General features: G+C 45.4%; 1 protein-coding gene across 1 annotated transcript in view; it reads left to right on the plus strand.

Annotated features, from left to right (window-relative positions):
* Positions 1 to 1,572: 1,572 nt before the first annotated feature.
* Positions 1,573 to 15,807, plus strand: part of LOC131289971 (protein tweety-2-like) — a 41,644-nt gene continuing 27,409 nt past the window's right edge. Inside the window, exon 1 of the mRNA XM_058319328.1 lies at positions 1,573 to 1,695. Coding sequence (XP_058175311.1) covers positions 1,573 to 1,695 — 123 coding nt within the window. The remainder of the gene's footprint in view (positions 1,696 to 15,807) is intronic.

A 15,807-nucleotide genomic window follows, 5' to 3' on the forward strand; every position in this document is an offset into this window, starting at 1 on the left:
CTTCAAACGTTAACCCGACAACGGCGGCGTTTTTTTTAAAGAATCCTGCCTGTTGTGCAGCTGTACCTCGTTCGGAGTAGAAGCCGCCGACGCAAACTCTCCGAGCCGCACCTTGCAAAACTCCATTCCGAGGATTTCATTGAGCTAAAACCATCAGGATTACCGACACACCACATCCTTTTTGCCCCCGGTTTCCAACGTGACCGAGGGGAGAGGTAGCGGTTCCATGAAGAGCGGTTCAAGTGTTCGCAAGTCTCCTCAAAACCCTGCGGAGTGGTCGAAATGTCCTCTGCATTGGGGCAAACCCGCGCGTGTGTCGGCACTTTCGTCCCGTGCGGTGTGAAAAGTCACGCTTCCGTTCCTTCAACTATCCCACAGGACCCTTTTATTTTTCGTGCAGCATCCCATCCCCGGAGAAGGGACGTGGCCGAACCACCCTCGGATTATCCTTCCGGCGGATTTACTTTGATTACGTAGCTTCCTTCCTGTTTGCTATCCTTGCAAGGCGTGCCTCGTGCGAGCGATAGAGGGGGAAGCGAACCAATGTTGCTCGTGTGTGTGTATGGATGGATTAATTGCGTGTGTGTTTAGAAGGATGTGTACCACTGTTTGGTCCTTCGAAACGACCCGCACACACAGCAGCTTTCGGCGCTCAGATGATGGCGATTTCTCTCCCACACAACAAACACCAAAGTTCGAAGAAGCGAAACACCAACACCAGCAAAGAGAATCAGTATCCGGATGGAGATCCAGGATCATGCAGCATCCTGCGTTTGACAGAAGCGGCATCCGAGTTTTGACACCGGGAACTAATTCGTCGACACTCTGCTTGATAGTGCTCGTATTCTGTGTGGTTTTCAAGTTAACGGTGCACTTTAATTTTAACTTTTGATTTGTGTCTCCTTCCTACTTCCTGACATGACAAAATCGTACCGTTCTTCCAATGTGGTGTAGTGTATTCAAAAATATTACAATGTTTGTTTTTTCAATCTCAACAGCCTATGGAAACGTGATAGGAAAAGTGTCCATGCTTGCTATAAAACCAGTGTGTGCTATTCATAGTTCGCGATCAACATGAAATATGTGTGTGGCTTCCGGCGGCGGCGGTGTGTGACCGTGTGAGGAGGTGAAAAGAAAAAAAAGGGTCCACTTCCGGAGTGGTGCACTCGGGAAGGATTCGAAAAGAATCGCCAAAAAAGGGTGCCGCAGTGAAGCCATCACACACGAAAGTTGCCAGGATACGAATCGTAGTGTCTTTTGTCGAGCAAAAGTGACAACTGAAGATACCAGTACGCCTCTGGTGTGCATTCATTTCCAGTGTGTGTATGTTCGACAACTTCCGCCGAAACAAGAATGCATAAATGCAGCAACATCCTGTCGGTGAGGGAAAGTGCGCATAGTGAATAGCGGTGTGTGCAGGTGGATGTTAAAGGTGAAGTTCCGAAAGTTTAAAGTTGGAAAAAAGATCGCACCGAATCGAGGCAGCCCAAACCGATACGACGCGCAAGTGAACCCGGAAGTACAGTGTGACAAAGTTGGCCGTTTTCCACGATGCAGTACGGTAACGTGATCATGGAGCAGCATCAACCTGTACCGTCGTTTCTGGTGCAGCTGCTGCACTCGGTGCCGCATATTAATATCACGCTGCACCGGGTCAACGATACGTTCAATCCGAACAGCACCGTTTACATCGAGGTACTTTATATTATTTTATCTATTTACTTTTCTTTTTACGCTAGTAGTTCTCCCGAAGACTTTTACTTAACTTGCGAGGAGGAGAGATTAATCCAACCATCAACCAATATTGCCTCGTTGAAGGACGCATTTTAAGCACACGGAAACCAATGTCCTGTTTGGCAACATTTCCTTGGACCAAAAATCACCACATTTGAAGCCAAACTCGCTCGTCCTCGGCATTGTTTTGCACAAGCACACGGCCGTTTGCCTGTGTTGGTACAGCATCCACAGCCGGCAGAGAAGCAAGATTCCACGCAATTCTCGCTCTTAACACCCACCCCAGAAAAGCAGGAAAATCGCACGAAGCCGTGAGAAATGGAATGGGAGAGAAATAATAAATTAGTGGAAGTTGAATTTGATCTCCATCTTTCCTGCTGCCCTTCCACTCTCAAGGACACATTCTTCTCAAAACTGTCGAAACGCGAGCGAGCTGGTGGGGATTTATTGGTTTTTTGACAACATCCTTATGGCACCATTTTTTCCATCTCGGATGCAAAGGTTGCAACAAACACGCACACACACAAACAAGCGAGAATCCTTCCTACCGCACTGAGAGGATTTATTGCATGTGTGTTCGTGTATCAGGATAGAATTATTATTTGTATTATCTCGACAGTTCGGTTCCGGATTTTACTTCCTGTGCGATCCCGACATCGTCCTTTCGTTAATCATTAGGCAATTGTGGGAACAATTGAAAATCAATGTTTCTCCACAAAAAGAAACATCTTTTTATGTTACCTTTTCAAGTATGTGTATTGTCCATCCATCCGCTTGTGTATGCGTGTCATCAGGCAGAGCAGGACTGTTCCAGGATACACCACACGTGCGGTAATTAACTGCTGAAGGAAACCGACTTTCTCACTCTCTTGTTCGTGGCGAGGATAGGAAAAATTTGTTCGTTCCTCTCTTTCGCCCAGCCCTTCACACACTCACACGTTCTCAGTTCTGTCGTGTCCTTTTTTTCTTGTTTGTTTTTGATGCTTGCCTTTTTCCACATTCTTATCGAAGACCTAAGCAACTTTTGACAGATCTGAAGCGTTCGATTATGGATCAAAGGAGCGAAAAAAAGGGGCTCGAGAGAACGTTTTTCACGCCGAGAGTTTTGGGGTGGTATGTTTACCCCCGAAAAACGAAAGGATGCTGGACCATTCGATGCCTGACGAATTTCCCGCACCGATTGGCAGGGACTTTGAACCACAACACACACCGTCCGACAATTACCGTGGGTCTGTCGCAATGACAACACCCCAACATGCTGTTGTTGTGACGTAAGTAACTTCCTCGAAAAACATCCACTACCATGGGTGGTGAGGGTGGAAGAGGGGAGGGACATCCCACCCCCTCGGGATGACGCTCCGGACGTCAGCATGGAAAATGTGCTCCGTTGGCACCGGGCAAACCCCACCCCAGCCCACGCCCCCGCAACACCTCACACCCAATTTTCCCACTCCCCTCCCCCACGGGAGCTATTTTGGACCACCGCCTTTGATTTTCCACTTTGCGAGAAACGATCGATCGATGACGATGGTGCGAAAATAGGTTGTCATGTGCCGAGCATCCGAGTCGCTCACGACGACGGGTTTTGATAACGACGTGTGCGGGGAGCCCGGCTAGTTGATTGAATTTCCGCGTGATTGTAATTAGCTGATTGAATCGATTTTCGATCGTTTTTTGTTTTTGCGTTTGTTGGAACACGTGGGGACGCCGTTTTCCACGCAAAGGGAAAACACAAGGACGACCACCAACGGGAGGAATGGTCTGCCACAGGTTATCTGTTTAAGTGTAGCCGTGCGATAAAGCACACCTTATCTTTGGACCAATTTATCGTCAATTCCATCGAGCTGATTTACGACACATTTAGCACCGAAAACGTGATACGATTCACGCTTTCGAGGTTGCAACTAGTTGAGTTCTAGTCGGAGAGGAATAAATTAAACCCTTTGGATGGGGAATATTGTAATACTCGGTTTGATTAAACTCGATTTATTGTTACACTCGTTAAATAATTGACTTTTAAAATTAATATTCTATTCATTGTTTAAAGTGGTACTCGTGAAAAATAAACAAGTAAACGATCCGGACCTGACGTGTGGATATCAATCTTCTGTTTATGTGTTGACATAAAAATAAACAATCTCGACAACGTCTAATCTCTCGACCGCGTAATTGAATTGTAGTTTTTTTTTGCCTACATAAATATCTCCTCAGACGCAGACACATTTCCTCTACCCGTGAAATTTCCTCCCATTGCGATCCCCGTCGGGTGATCGAAATGCCAAACGCAATGATCGAACGATGAGCCGTGAAGGAACCGAAGGAACAGAGGTCCGAAAATAGTTCACCTAAAATGTCTTCTGTTCGCCTCAAAACTATCTCCGCGTGTGCGACGCTAGGTTTTAGCACATAAAAATAAGAAATGCGGAGGGATTTATAGCACGTCACGATTCACGGTCCTCAAACACGCGTTGGGCTTGAGGGGCAGATTTAAAGCAACAGGACTATAAGAGCTCGCGACACTGTCCCATCGGGAAGCAGGCACACGGAATTCCGTGTTTTAACGGTCACGCATGGTTGTAATATTCCTAATTCGGTCTCACATTTATGCCCCCGGGTCGGCATCTTCGGGGCCTTCTTCGGAATCGACCGCAGAACCCCGCCGGCCATTCCAACGACGGAGAACGGTGTTACGCAAACCAGCAAGCTAGCAAAGTGAGTCAGACCGACCGGGGAGCGATCGACAAAATCGACGGACAAACTATTGGTTCCGGCGAGTTCCGCTGGGCGACGTTGATGGATGGCTTCGATTGGGTCACGACGGCTCGATAACATTCACGGCGGAAGATAAAACCACTCTTTCCGTTTAGAGGTTCTTGGGCTTGAGAAAAATTTGTCTCAAGTGTGGTTGAGTGTTTGCGGTCGTTTTGTTTTGCATTCCGAAACAAATTTCGGTTGGACGCAAGCTCAACATAAAAGCACCCAGATCTAAAAAAAACCAAAACCGTGCCCGATTAGATTGTGCTGTTTGCTAAATTCCGGCTCAGTTCGTTTGAAGTTTTTGGAAAACTATGATTCAGCAAATGCATGCTATAAGAATAATCCACAGCGCATTGATTCAACGGGGGAACCGAAGGCGCCGAAATCTCGCTGCGGCCCAGTTTTGATTGGGCGTGAGTAGCATAAAATTCCCGTTTCGCAATCTACACCAACCCCCCAAACCCTCCTCTCTCTTTCCTTCCTTCTGCCGTTTTACCAAGCCAAAAGCCACCTGCGGTTGCTCTGGTCCGCGTTGGAAAGCGCCCGCGGTTTTTGATTGCCCATGCAGCGCTCATTTACTTTAGCCCCCCTCTTTCTCTCTCGCTCCTGACCGGCCCTGCTCTGCGGCCAACGATCCTCCCCAATTCTCAAGTGCCCTGCCGGATGAATGTCGAACGAAAAACAAACCCAAATCTTCGCACACTTCATTAGCTCTGCCGCGAGACCGTTGGATCCCGTGGTTCGCTGCAGCAGAGGGGAGCGGTTTTCTTCGCCACTGGCCCACGACTGTGTGCGTACACTCCGAGGGATGTATTTATTGGCGTGCCATCGGGCCTGGCAGATCACGTGCCGGTGGCATCCGGCGTTTGAACCGTCGAGTAGCGGCCATCGTACGTGATATCCAAGTGATCCGCCGCCACCCTGTGCGCTCTTCCGGGCTGCAGCTGCAATCCGTGGCCCGACTCCCGGAAGTCGCTCGATATCGCGCAAGCACACAGACGCCTTTACGTCTTCGTTCATTCTTCTCGACTGCTCCGGGACCCCTTTTTGCGCCGGTTGGCGATGTGTTTGGGCACGTTTTGCAGCGCATGCAACTGCAAACTGCAAGCGGCTGGAATCGGCCACAGAAACGGCGGCCTCGTGAACCGAGAGTGTGCCGCAAGATAACGATAAAAGGGCACGGCCTGGTCCTTTGGTCCGAAGCATCCAGTATATCCCGGAACCGCAGCCACCGGTCTCACTTGAGCCATTTTTCCCCAGATCGAAGGGAGGTCAGTTTCATGTGCAATGTGCAGTGTATCATCATGGCCGGTCGTGGTCTCGGAAATCGGTATCTATCGGGTTTTTTTTTTCTAGCACTTCCTGCCAACGAAACTATAGCGACGGCTAGACACAGCGGTATTCGCACGAAAATTCCCGCCGTCCCGCGGGAATCCCGCTGGACGACGGGAAACTCCATATGAAAAAAACGGATTTCGTTCCCGCTATGTTTAAAAAACGCGAAACTACGACCCGGCGGGAACGGACGCATTTGCTTAATTGAAACGTTTCATGAAAAGTTTCATTCGCTTGCTACAACAACGTCGGTATGGGCAACGTATATAGATGCGGCCGATGTTGTTGGAGAGAAACCAAAATGCGAGTAGTCTTCGACGCAAAATTTTGGAGGAGGAACTCAACAACACCATTCATAAACTTTATATTTGATAATGACTCACAATTCCACTTTTACCTGCCGCCAATTTAGATCACGTAAACAAACTAAAACGTAAACAAAGCTTCACTTTGACAAATCGGACGAATAAGCTCGTTCCCGCTGGATATTTTGTCGAATCTGGGCTACTTTTTCCCGTTCCCGCCACCGGGAATTCCAGGCAAGTTTAAACAGCGGTTATGGTCACTCTTTTGCCACAAAGGCTCTCTGGTGCAAGTCTGATATGGGATTGCTTTGTGTTTCGTTCTTATCGCTTGGTGTGGTTACAACTTATTTGCGAAACGCTGACTCCGTCCGAGGCTCACAGTGATCTTGCATACGCAAACACTTATTAATACGAACCACCCCCAACGGAAAGTCCTGCGGACATTGTTGAGTAATGTGTATACTTCCCCAAGGTTTTTTTGTCCTGCTTAGTTTAGCCAAGACATTTAAACGTGGAACAAATGTTGAATAGTATTATATTGAGCAATTTTTATCACTGGTCTTATTAACCCTTTCAGGACCGTAAGCTATTCAAGACTAAAATTGGCAATACAACACAATATTTTGGCTATTCGGGGTGTAACATAAGAGAATATCACCAGAAAATCCTAGCAGTATGTGTAGGTTTTTTTAATAATTTCATGGGAAATATTTTTCCCTATGAACCATAAAAGTCAATAAATGACCAGTTATGATATCGGAATTTATTTTATTTGCTTTCCACTACAAATTACATAATCGAAATTCTAAAAAAAAAGATCTTAGCCATTTCTATCAAAAAAATAGTGAATTCATCAACTTGCCAAATACTAAGTTTTTGTTGTTGGTTGAACGCACGAATGGTTTGGTTTTGGAGCAATTAATTTTGATAGTTCTTTTTTGTTTAATCGTTCAGAAAGACATTTGCCGCCTTTGACATAATGTTTTCTTTGATGTTTCGTTTCAAAAGTATCGTTTTGATAATAGTTAACAAACAGTAGCGAGTTTTGTAGATGGGAAAAATATTTCCCTTGGTCGTGAAAGGGTTAACACCTGGCAAAATTTCACCATTCAAACCTCAATATTGCGATGATGTTACGTATTAAATTTAGAGAGTTGAGAAAGTAAGGTAAAATTCAGGATGAAAGATCGAATTATTTTTCAGCAAAACATAAACGACCCTTCCTAATCACTGGGTTAAGATTGAAATATCGATAACGAAAGCAAAACACCCAACGCTGATCGCTAATCAAAAAGAGCAAAAACCTTTTTAATGCGATCGTTTACACAAATTTTCCATCCAATTACTCTCGAAGTCGGATTCGTGTAGTCAAAACACACGTTATCAGCTGTTGACGAGAAGTTGGGATTGATTAATGCCTTCCGTCGGCAGTTAAATCGGGCACCTCGTGCGCCCATAACCGTGTAATCATTTAGCACTAATCGTTCGCTCGTTGGTCGTAAAACAGTCCAACCAAATAGTCCATCAAAGTTTTCTAACAATCAATTGTTGGCCAGTTATCGAGCTTCGTGCGTTTCTCCTTAAGAAGCAAGAGGAAGCATATTGTTCAGAGTTCTCCTGTTTTTCCCAATGCTTCCTTCTACGGTCAAAGATGTTCCCTGATGCTTTGTTGAATGAAAGGAAGTTGGTTAAAATTGTGAACACGTAGTTTAAAAAATGCACCATAAAAACGTCGCTTTTGCTTCGTTCGTTCGCGTTTGCTGCTCGGCGGCGTAATTAGAGGCATATGATGCGGTCGTGTATGCACTCTAAAAATACTTCACTCACCCAAATCAAATGCCCACGTGCATGCTTATGTGTGTGTATGTGTGTGTGTGATTGTAGTAATAACTCGTTGGAAAACTTCTGCAGTGAAACGAGTTTCCAGGCAAAAGGTGGAGGCAACCTCCCATTAGCAAAGAGACGTGACGAGCCTACAACCGTTTTTTGACAAATGTAGGTTTTTTCCCCCTTCGCGTTGGAAGAAGTAAACCGTTGCTGGTTCGCCGTGGAACGTTTTTCTTTGTAAGTTGTTGGATGAAGAAAAGAACAAAAAAAATTTTTTGCCTGTTCGTGTTTCATCCTTTTTCTGGTTTAAATCGCCCGCAAACATATCATCGAGCAGTCAAGTTTCGTTTTGGATGCAGCGTTACAAAACAAAAAAAAAAAACGAAAAAATTGTCCAGATTTATGAAAAGGAAATAAAATGTCGACTCTACCGACTCCCATTTGTTGGGGGTTGGTCGGGCTGAAGGGGTTGGAAACATTGGCGCACATGTTTTTGAATGTGTCGGTGAAAACGTAAACTACAACATCTCGCAGCGTCGTCTTCATTATCTTCACTCATTGCCATTAGCATATGGACGGATCTTCATGCGTCGGGTGAAAAAGATTATAAATTAAGATGAAAACACGGAGGCACGGGATATTTGAGCGTGAGTTTGGGTATCGTAGAATGTTCCCTTTCCTCGTTAGGCGCTTCCGGTGAGGTTGTTTCCTTTCGCTCGTCAAAAGGTGGAAAGATGGAAGCCAAGAGCTGATAGTGAACATAAATTTCACTCTTCACACTCAAGAAGAAGTGGCCTGTGTTTGTTGTTGTTCCATCTACATGCTCCTCATATGCCACCAACCTCTCACAATCACACAAACACACACACTTTGTTATGCTGCGCTATGTTTTGATGCTCGCCTGCATCTCGAGCAGCAGATGTTTGTGTCGATCCATTTCGTTTCGATGATGTTTTCTCGGCGTTCCTTTCACTTTTTGTGATGAAAAACTGTCCCGAAAAACTGGCTCGGACCTAATGGTGTTTACCTAAATGTAAGAAAACAGTCTTGAACCGAAAACCAAAACGAGAGAAAACGGACGAGCGCAGCTGCCTTGTTGGAGTCGTTCAAAATTTGATTCATTCCTTCAATTCGCGTTTCACGTGGTCCGGCATTTGCTTTCAATTGATTTTATCGTCAAATCTACATCGGAAGGGACTTCCTTTGATTCACTTAACCTTGTTGACCACCGATGGAGAACTGTGCAGTTTCGTTTGAATCCGCTTGTTTGGTTGAATAATTTAATGGAATGAAGTTTCGACCTTGTTTCCTCCAATACTGTATCCCAAACTCTGCTTTTAGTGTTTTATTTACTTTACTCGTATCTGAATCCGTAAGAAAAATTACCATGAGCTCATAAATATCCTAAGCTATGAACTTAAGCCGGTTATCCGCGTCTTAAAAATGCTTTCATCCGATGCACCCTTCCATCCTACGTAATCGGTTGTTGTGAACGCGTTCGAGTACCCTTTTATTTTCTCCTACGAAAAAAAGTCTTCCTGCCAATCATTAGCCTATCTGCTTCACTCTTTGTTTCGCTCGAACACATCCGCACGATCAAAAGATCTCGGACAGACCCCTCCCCCAGTCAACCCCATTAATCCCCAATCTCAAAGGGTTGATTGCTTCGCGCCCTCGGTTGCATCGCCTAACGGTTCCGTACCTAACGCCATCTTAATCGAGCGCCCACTCGTGGGGGGGAGAGGGAGAGAGGTGTATGTGTTGCATTACAATACTTTCACTTCCATCCGGCGCAAAAGGCTCCGCCAAAGACGCTGTGGCTTTCTTTCATCTCAATTGTGTTTTATTTGTTGAATATGTTTTCGCTAGGTTCCTTAATCGGGATTTCCTTTTTCTGTTTGTAGCCGTACCTTTTATTTTCACATTTTTAGTCTTTCTGAAGTTATTTTTAGGTTCTTTCACAAAATTTACAAATTCATTCGATCGAAAAGATGATGTTTAACTACCATGTATCGTATCCAATTGATTTTGGGAAATGATCCCATCTTTTGCCCCAAATTTAGCACCGAACCCTAACGGGGTGTTCTTGCGTAACGGTTACATTTTCCTGTTGTTTCCGTTTTTGTTTTTCGGTCTGTCTATCGTTCCTCTTCTCTGCTAATAAGGCCTAGCTCTGTTCGAGCATTATTCTATCATGGCTGATTCGGTACGCGGCACAGTGGTTCAGCTAGAGCGACGGTCCGGTCGTCCAAATTGTGTATACAGTTTTTCGTTGCCTGCAGCTACCGTCAACTTACTTATGATTTTGGCAAGAATTTTACGCGCGAAAATCAAAAATCAAAAATGTTGTGTGAGTTTTTCATTTATTAAAAAAAAAAAGGCAGTATATATTGATAAAATTTTATTTTTTTATAATTTTATAAGAAAGCCAACAAAATTTCCTTTTCAACAATGTATAACAAGTGTGAGAAAATATTTTATAAATAATCTGAATTAAATTTGCAACATGATGCAAATATTTGAAAAAAAAACTTAATTTTTTACACTTTGCGCAACTTTCACGGGCGATATCTCTCACAACTGTGCTTTAAAATTAGTAATATTCTGGAAATTTCTTATTAAACTATTCTTTTTTCGTATAGAAGAAAGTGTTTGAAAATTGGTTTCATGAAAAGTCAAACCAAAGGACCGGACTCTGAACCTCTGTGCGCGGTGTAGGAACGTGACGTGAAAACGGGGATACCAAAATTCCGTTCGACAGATTTTCCGGACGAAACTATCCACTCCCAGCAGTAGTACTCTCCCGGGAGACTCTTCAACCAGTTCTGTAGTTTTCTTCGTGTGTGGTTTGGCCCTCACGTGACAAAGCAGGATAGGAAGCGACTGCTAAAGCAACAGAGAATTAAGAGCGAAAATAATTTGGCTCTTATAAATATTAATTTCCGTCGCCGAGTTAAGCCAATGGAGCTCGATGGAGCACTTCTTGGGCACTGACATTTGACGAAATCGCTCTGAAGCAGTCCACGAAACCGGGTAACCTCGCGGTTTGGGTTGGTTACCTTGTCCGACGGCCACCTCGCGACCGGAAGTTGGTCGTCAGCGGGAACGTAATCGAGCCCTGCGCGAGAGCGAGCGTATTCTCGAGGAAATGGCTGGCGGGCAGGGCGTTTCGGGTTCGTTGATTTTCGGCCACTAACTGGAGCGCCCCGTGTGGGAGGGGGGATGGTATCTCTTTTTTTTTGGTGTGCGTTAAGAATACCGAATTCGAGTGTGTTTGTGTGTCTCTGCAACCCACCCGAGAGTGTGGAGGGGTAAACACGGAAAACATGTCGAACCTCAAACGCTCGACTAACGGTAATTAATCACAAAATGTTAATGCTGAATCTCGAATCACTGCAGGGGCTTTCTTTTCCGCACCGGCAGGAGAAGCAACACCCCAAGGGGTTGCCTGCGGATTAAATTTCAGCAAACGGGAGTAAGCTGGCAACAACGAGGTCACGTTGATTAAGCCCGATTGAAGTTTACTCTTTTCAGAGGTTGGGAAAAGGAAGCTAGAGGGACCGGTGAAAACCCCCTTCGTCTTTTAAAGACATACTAATTGGCAATGTCCGGTTGAAAACATTCTGATCTGCAAGACAGACTCTAGGGATCACAGACTTCGCCAGATGTTCCATGAATTTATCCAGTCCACCTTCCAGGCGGTCCATCATACATTGCTTTAGCAGCTAGCTATACCCTAACCTCGTTCAGTTTCTGTTTATTCCAATGTCGTCGACTCCACCGCCCGAAGTCGCCGTCTGTCATTCGTTACCGACGCAAGGGCTAAGCAGTACATCAAATATTTATGTACATTTTGCGCTCCCCTCTGTTTGTTTATGGCTGCTTTCTTCACTTGCACGGGTTGGGTTTGGGAAGCGGCGGGACTTCGACCATGTGAACGTTTCACAGCTGGAGGAAAAAAAACTGACCAATTCTGCCAATGGCGGCTGCCCCTGGCTGGCGTTACTTTGGGCAAAATATACTCTCCCAGACGGAAGTTTAGCCGCGCGAAACGGTTCACTCTCGGTTCATGGTAAGAAAGTCACAAAGGAAGTAGCAATTCGCTAGATATTCATGCATAAACACGTGGTCGTGGAACTTCTATCTGGATCTTTGCATGAAGAATTTAGCTAAATCCCAACAGTTTTTCTTCCATCTGTTTGTCCTCATCCAAATGTTACCCCTGCATAGACATACAGCTCTACCGTTACAGCGACGCAAAACCTCTTCCAGATTTTATCGCAAATCTAGGGCAAACTCTCGGCCAGTGTTTCGTTCACCTCGTTTGACCGACATCCCGGACAAACCTTAATCCATCCGACGGACCCTTGGTCGTCTTGGCTGAAAATCTTGCGGATTTATTCTTGATAATTTGCGCATAAGCATAACCAGGCCAAGCCAGTTACTACCCAATGCCAATTGTTGCAAACCACCGCTTCGTTCCCAATATCTCTGCATTGGTTTAATACTTTAAGAGATGAAGATTGTTACCGAGGGCTAAAACAATCCGTACGTTGTACAATTGGATGATTGGCGCTATTTTGAGTGCTTGAAGAATTGTTGAAGATAGGCCTTCGCGTTACTGATGACTGCGGTTTGCTCTCTCATAACGAAGAGTCAAAAGTTTTCTAAATGCTCTGTAAGTGCATCGATTTCACTGAACTTTGTGAGAAATAACATTCCCGTAATAGTTCGGGCGTGTTAATTTCAACTCTATTGACAGTTATTTACGAACCCCGAGGAATTTGGCGGCACACCGTTAACTGTATCGACGGAAGGGTGCTAAGTCGACAAATTCACGGCGTTAATGAGTTTTGATCAGTGAAACGAAACAAAGCAACGGAAATTAGAGCCCTATGAAACCCGCCGAATATCTCCCCAATCGCTTCGTGTGGGGCAATGGGCCAGGCACATTTTATTACATCCCTGGTTGCAGTCAGAAGATTATTATTTCGGAAGATCCTCCATGCTTCACGTTTTGCGGAGAGCCTCGTACGTACGTGTGCGTGTGCTTGTATGTTGTCTTTTCTGTCCCCAAACGTTCGTGAAGATTACGCTGATTCCTCCGGGGGGAGGAATGCGAGAAGCCCCCACGACGAAGAAAAGCTGCCGGATCCAATCCCTTAACCTTCCATGGGGGATGCTGCTGTTGGAGGTTATTTTTCCGTTTCGTTATAAATCTTTAGAACTCATCACAAGCGCCGACACCGTCGCCGTAAAATCCATTCACACACAGCACACGGCGTGTCTGTGCCGTCCGGTGGCTGGGGTTTTTTTCATGCCGCAATGTTTGCGTAGTGGTCTAGCACCCGCCTGGTTTATCCCACCAGAAGCCCGCCAGATGCAAGCGCCTCGAAGTAACGGATCTCCCCGGTTCTCCTTGGGTGGAGTGCAACGGAGATTCGTTCGTGGTTATAGTCGCCGTCTCCACCGATTGCGGATGCAACCATATGAAATATGTGGCTCTACACCGAATGGGCCCCCCGTTCTCTATGGTCCATTCCTTTTACGCTGTACATAAACACACACATTGAAACCGTTTTTTAATCTTTGATCAAATTTTCCCGGTACAGTCGAGTGAATGAAAGAGAAGCGTGGTGGATGTTCATCGTCTAAGGGAGATACAATTTTCCTAAACCTCTGATATGTTCTCCAACACATTCCGGTTGAAGTTGGTTCAACCATGTTCCATTTATTGAAACTGCAGGGTTCTATCCAGAATATAAAGAACCAAGACATCATTAAGCAATATAAATGAAAGACTAACCTTTCTCGACGTGGCTATAGAAATTGCGATACTGAGTTTGTACCAGAAGTTGTGATTCTAACTAGATTGGGCAGACTACAGAGCCAGAATGTATTAATTAAAAAAGAATCCAGTCGAATAGTTTCTTACTTACTCCAGTGGAATAGTTCAGCAACTTTATTGTTTACCCGCGCAATCTGGAGTCAACTTGTTCATTCCTACATAGTCGCTGACTGCGACGTCAGGAAACACAAATGCCCCGTTTCATGTTTGTTGGAACGCCGCAGACGTCGGGCGCGCACCGTCTGTTCTAAACTTTCGAGACCTTCCGGTATCTCGAGACCATTTGGATATCGGTTCTCTGTTTTTTATGTGTCGGTGTGCCGTTTGCGGTCACTGCTGCTGCCCGCGCCTCTGATATTCGAGCAGATCGAACCGGTCGAAAGGTGGAGTGTCGGGTTTCCAATAAATATGGCCAACGCCGCCTCTTTCCCGTTGGGGCGGGTACACGTAATGGCACTGAAGTGGTTCAGACTGGTCCGACTGCACCGGAATGCAAGAAGCGGCACGGCGAAGAGTGCAATCCTCGCATTGGCCTGGCTGGCCGGCCTGGAATGGTGGAACGTGGGCGAACGGTTGGGCACAGAGAGAAAGTTTATTGAACCGAAATGCAGACACACAAACGTGATCCCAAACCCCCTCCCCGTCACGTGCCACGAAGAGGAGGCCCCGTTCGAAGATCTGGATTAACTTTCCGAAGGGTTTTTCCCTGCGATCCCCGCCTCGGGGTTTTCGGGTGGGTTCCCCCCGAGTGGGATTAAAAACTGGGAGTAGAGTTTCTAGATATTGAATGAAGTTATCATCGAACCGAGTCTCTGGCAAGTTGATGGAGGTACAAGTGGAGTTTTAATTGATCAAAACGCTGGAAATGTTCGCCCGGGAAAGAGCTCCACTCTAGCACATCGGTCGAGTGTTTCGTGAGTACCTTGGCATAATTCCACCATCTTTTGCATCATGTAATGTTACATGGAGAAATGGGCAGCGCCCAACAACCGTTGGGAAATTTATGGACATCACGATAAAAGGTTCCGGGCAGACAAGGCAGGCAAAAACACTGACGCCATGTTTCCGAAAGTTGCTGTATCAGCAGAAAAATGTTTGTTTTTGTTTGGATTCCTATTGCATGTAACAAAATTCTACCAACGAGTTTTTAAGCTAGGAGTGTGTTTGCCCAACAGAAGAAGCATTTCTTTTTCGCATTCCTTCTGGCAAAATACCAAATCGAATGCAGCAATGTTTAAAAGCTGCTGTTCGATGCAGTTTTGATGTTGCTTGCGTATGGTTCGATACTCAATCTTTTTTTTGCTTTCAAAATTGAAGAAAGTACCAGCATTGTATATCCGAAATTCTTCTCCTTCAAAGCGCTGAGGGCTTCACACAGTCGGGGTCTTTGTGTAGATCTACAGCTCGAGGAAAAAGGTTTCCGAGTGAAGGTTATTTTAAACATGCCATTGACGCCATGCCTTTGCTGGAGATCATTGGAAGTCCAAATCGGTAAGAGACCCACGGTAGAGTACCGAAAAGAATATGCAGTTTGAAACAGCTCCTACAAAAAGAAAGACCTTTAAAGATTGGAAAACAATCACAAGGGCTCATTGACAACGACTTCGAGTGTTCATATGGATGGTTCTAAAGCAATGTCACATGCCGTATCGTATGGGATTGATTATTCTGATGACCTCCAGCTGAGAGCTGCCATCGTTTCTGTGCAGGAAAATGTGCTTCTGGCGTGGAACGCTCCAGGAAGATCGAGTTCTCCTGCTGCTTTTCGAGACCCTTGGACCCTAAGAGAGTTTGATCTTTCTTAAAAAGTATTACGTTTCACTGAAATCTCGCAACACCATGCACAAAGGTGCAGTTTTGTAAGCGGGAAACAAATACCTTGGTGAGAACATTTGGACTTTTAACACTGGTTTGTCTCTTGTGCGGAAGTCTACCCGCTGTTGACCTCAAAAAAGGCTGACTTTTAAAATATTTCCCGATTGTAACTCGGGCGTGCCCTTT

Source organism: Anopheles ziemanni, chromosome 3, assembly GCF_943734765.1.
Source record: "Anopheles ziemanni chromosome 3, idAnoZiCoDA_A2_x.2, whole genome shotgun sequence".
In the NCBI taxonomy this organism is placed as follows: domain Eukaryota; kingdom Metazoa; phylum Arthropoda; class Insecta; order Diptera; family Culicidae; genus Anopheles; species Anopheles ziemanni.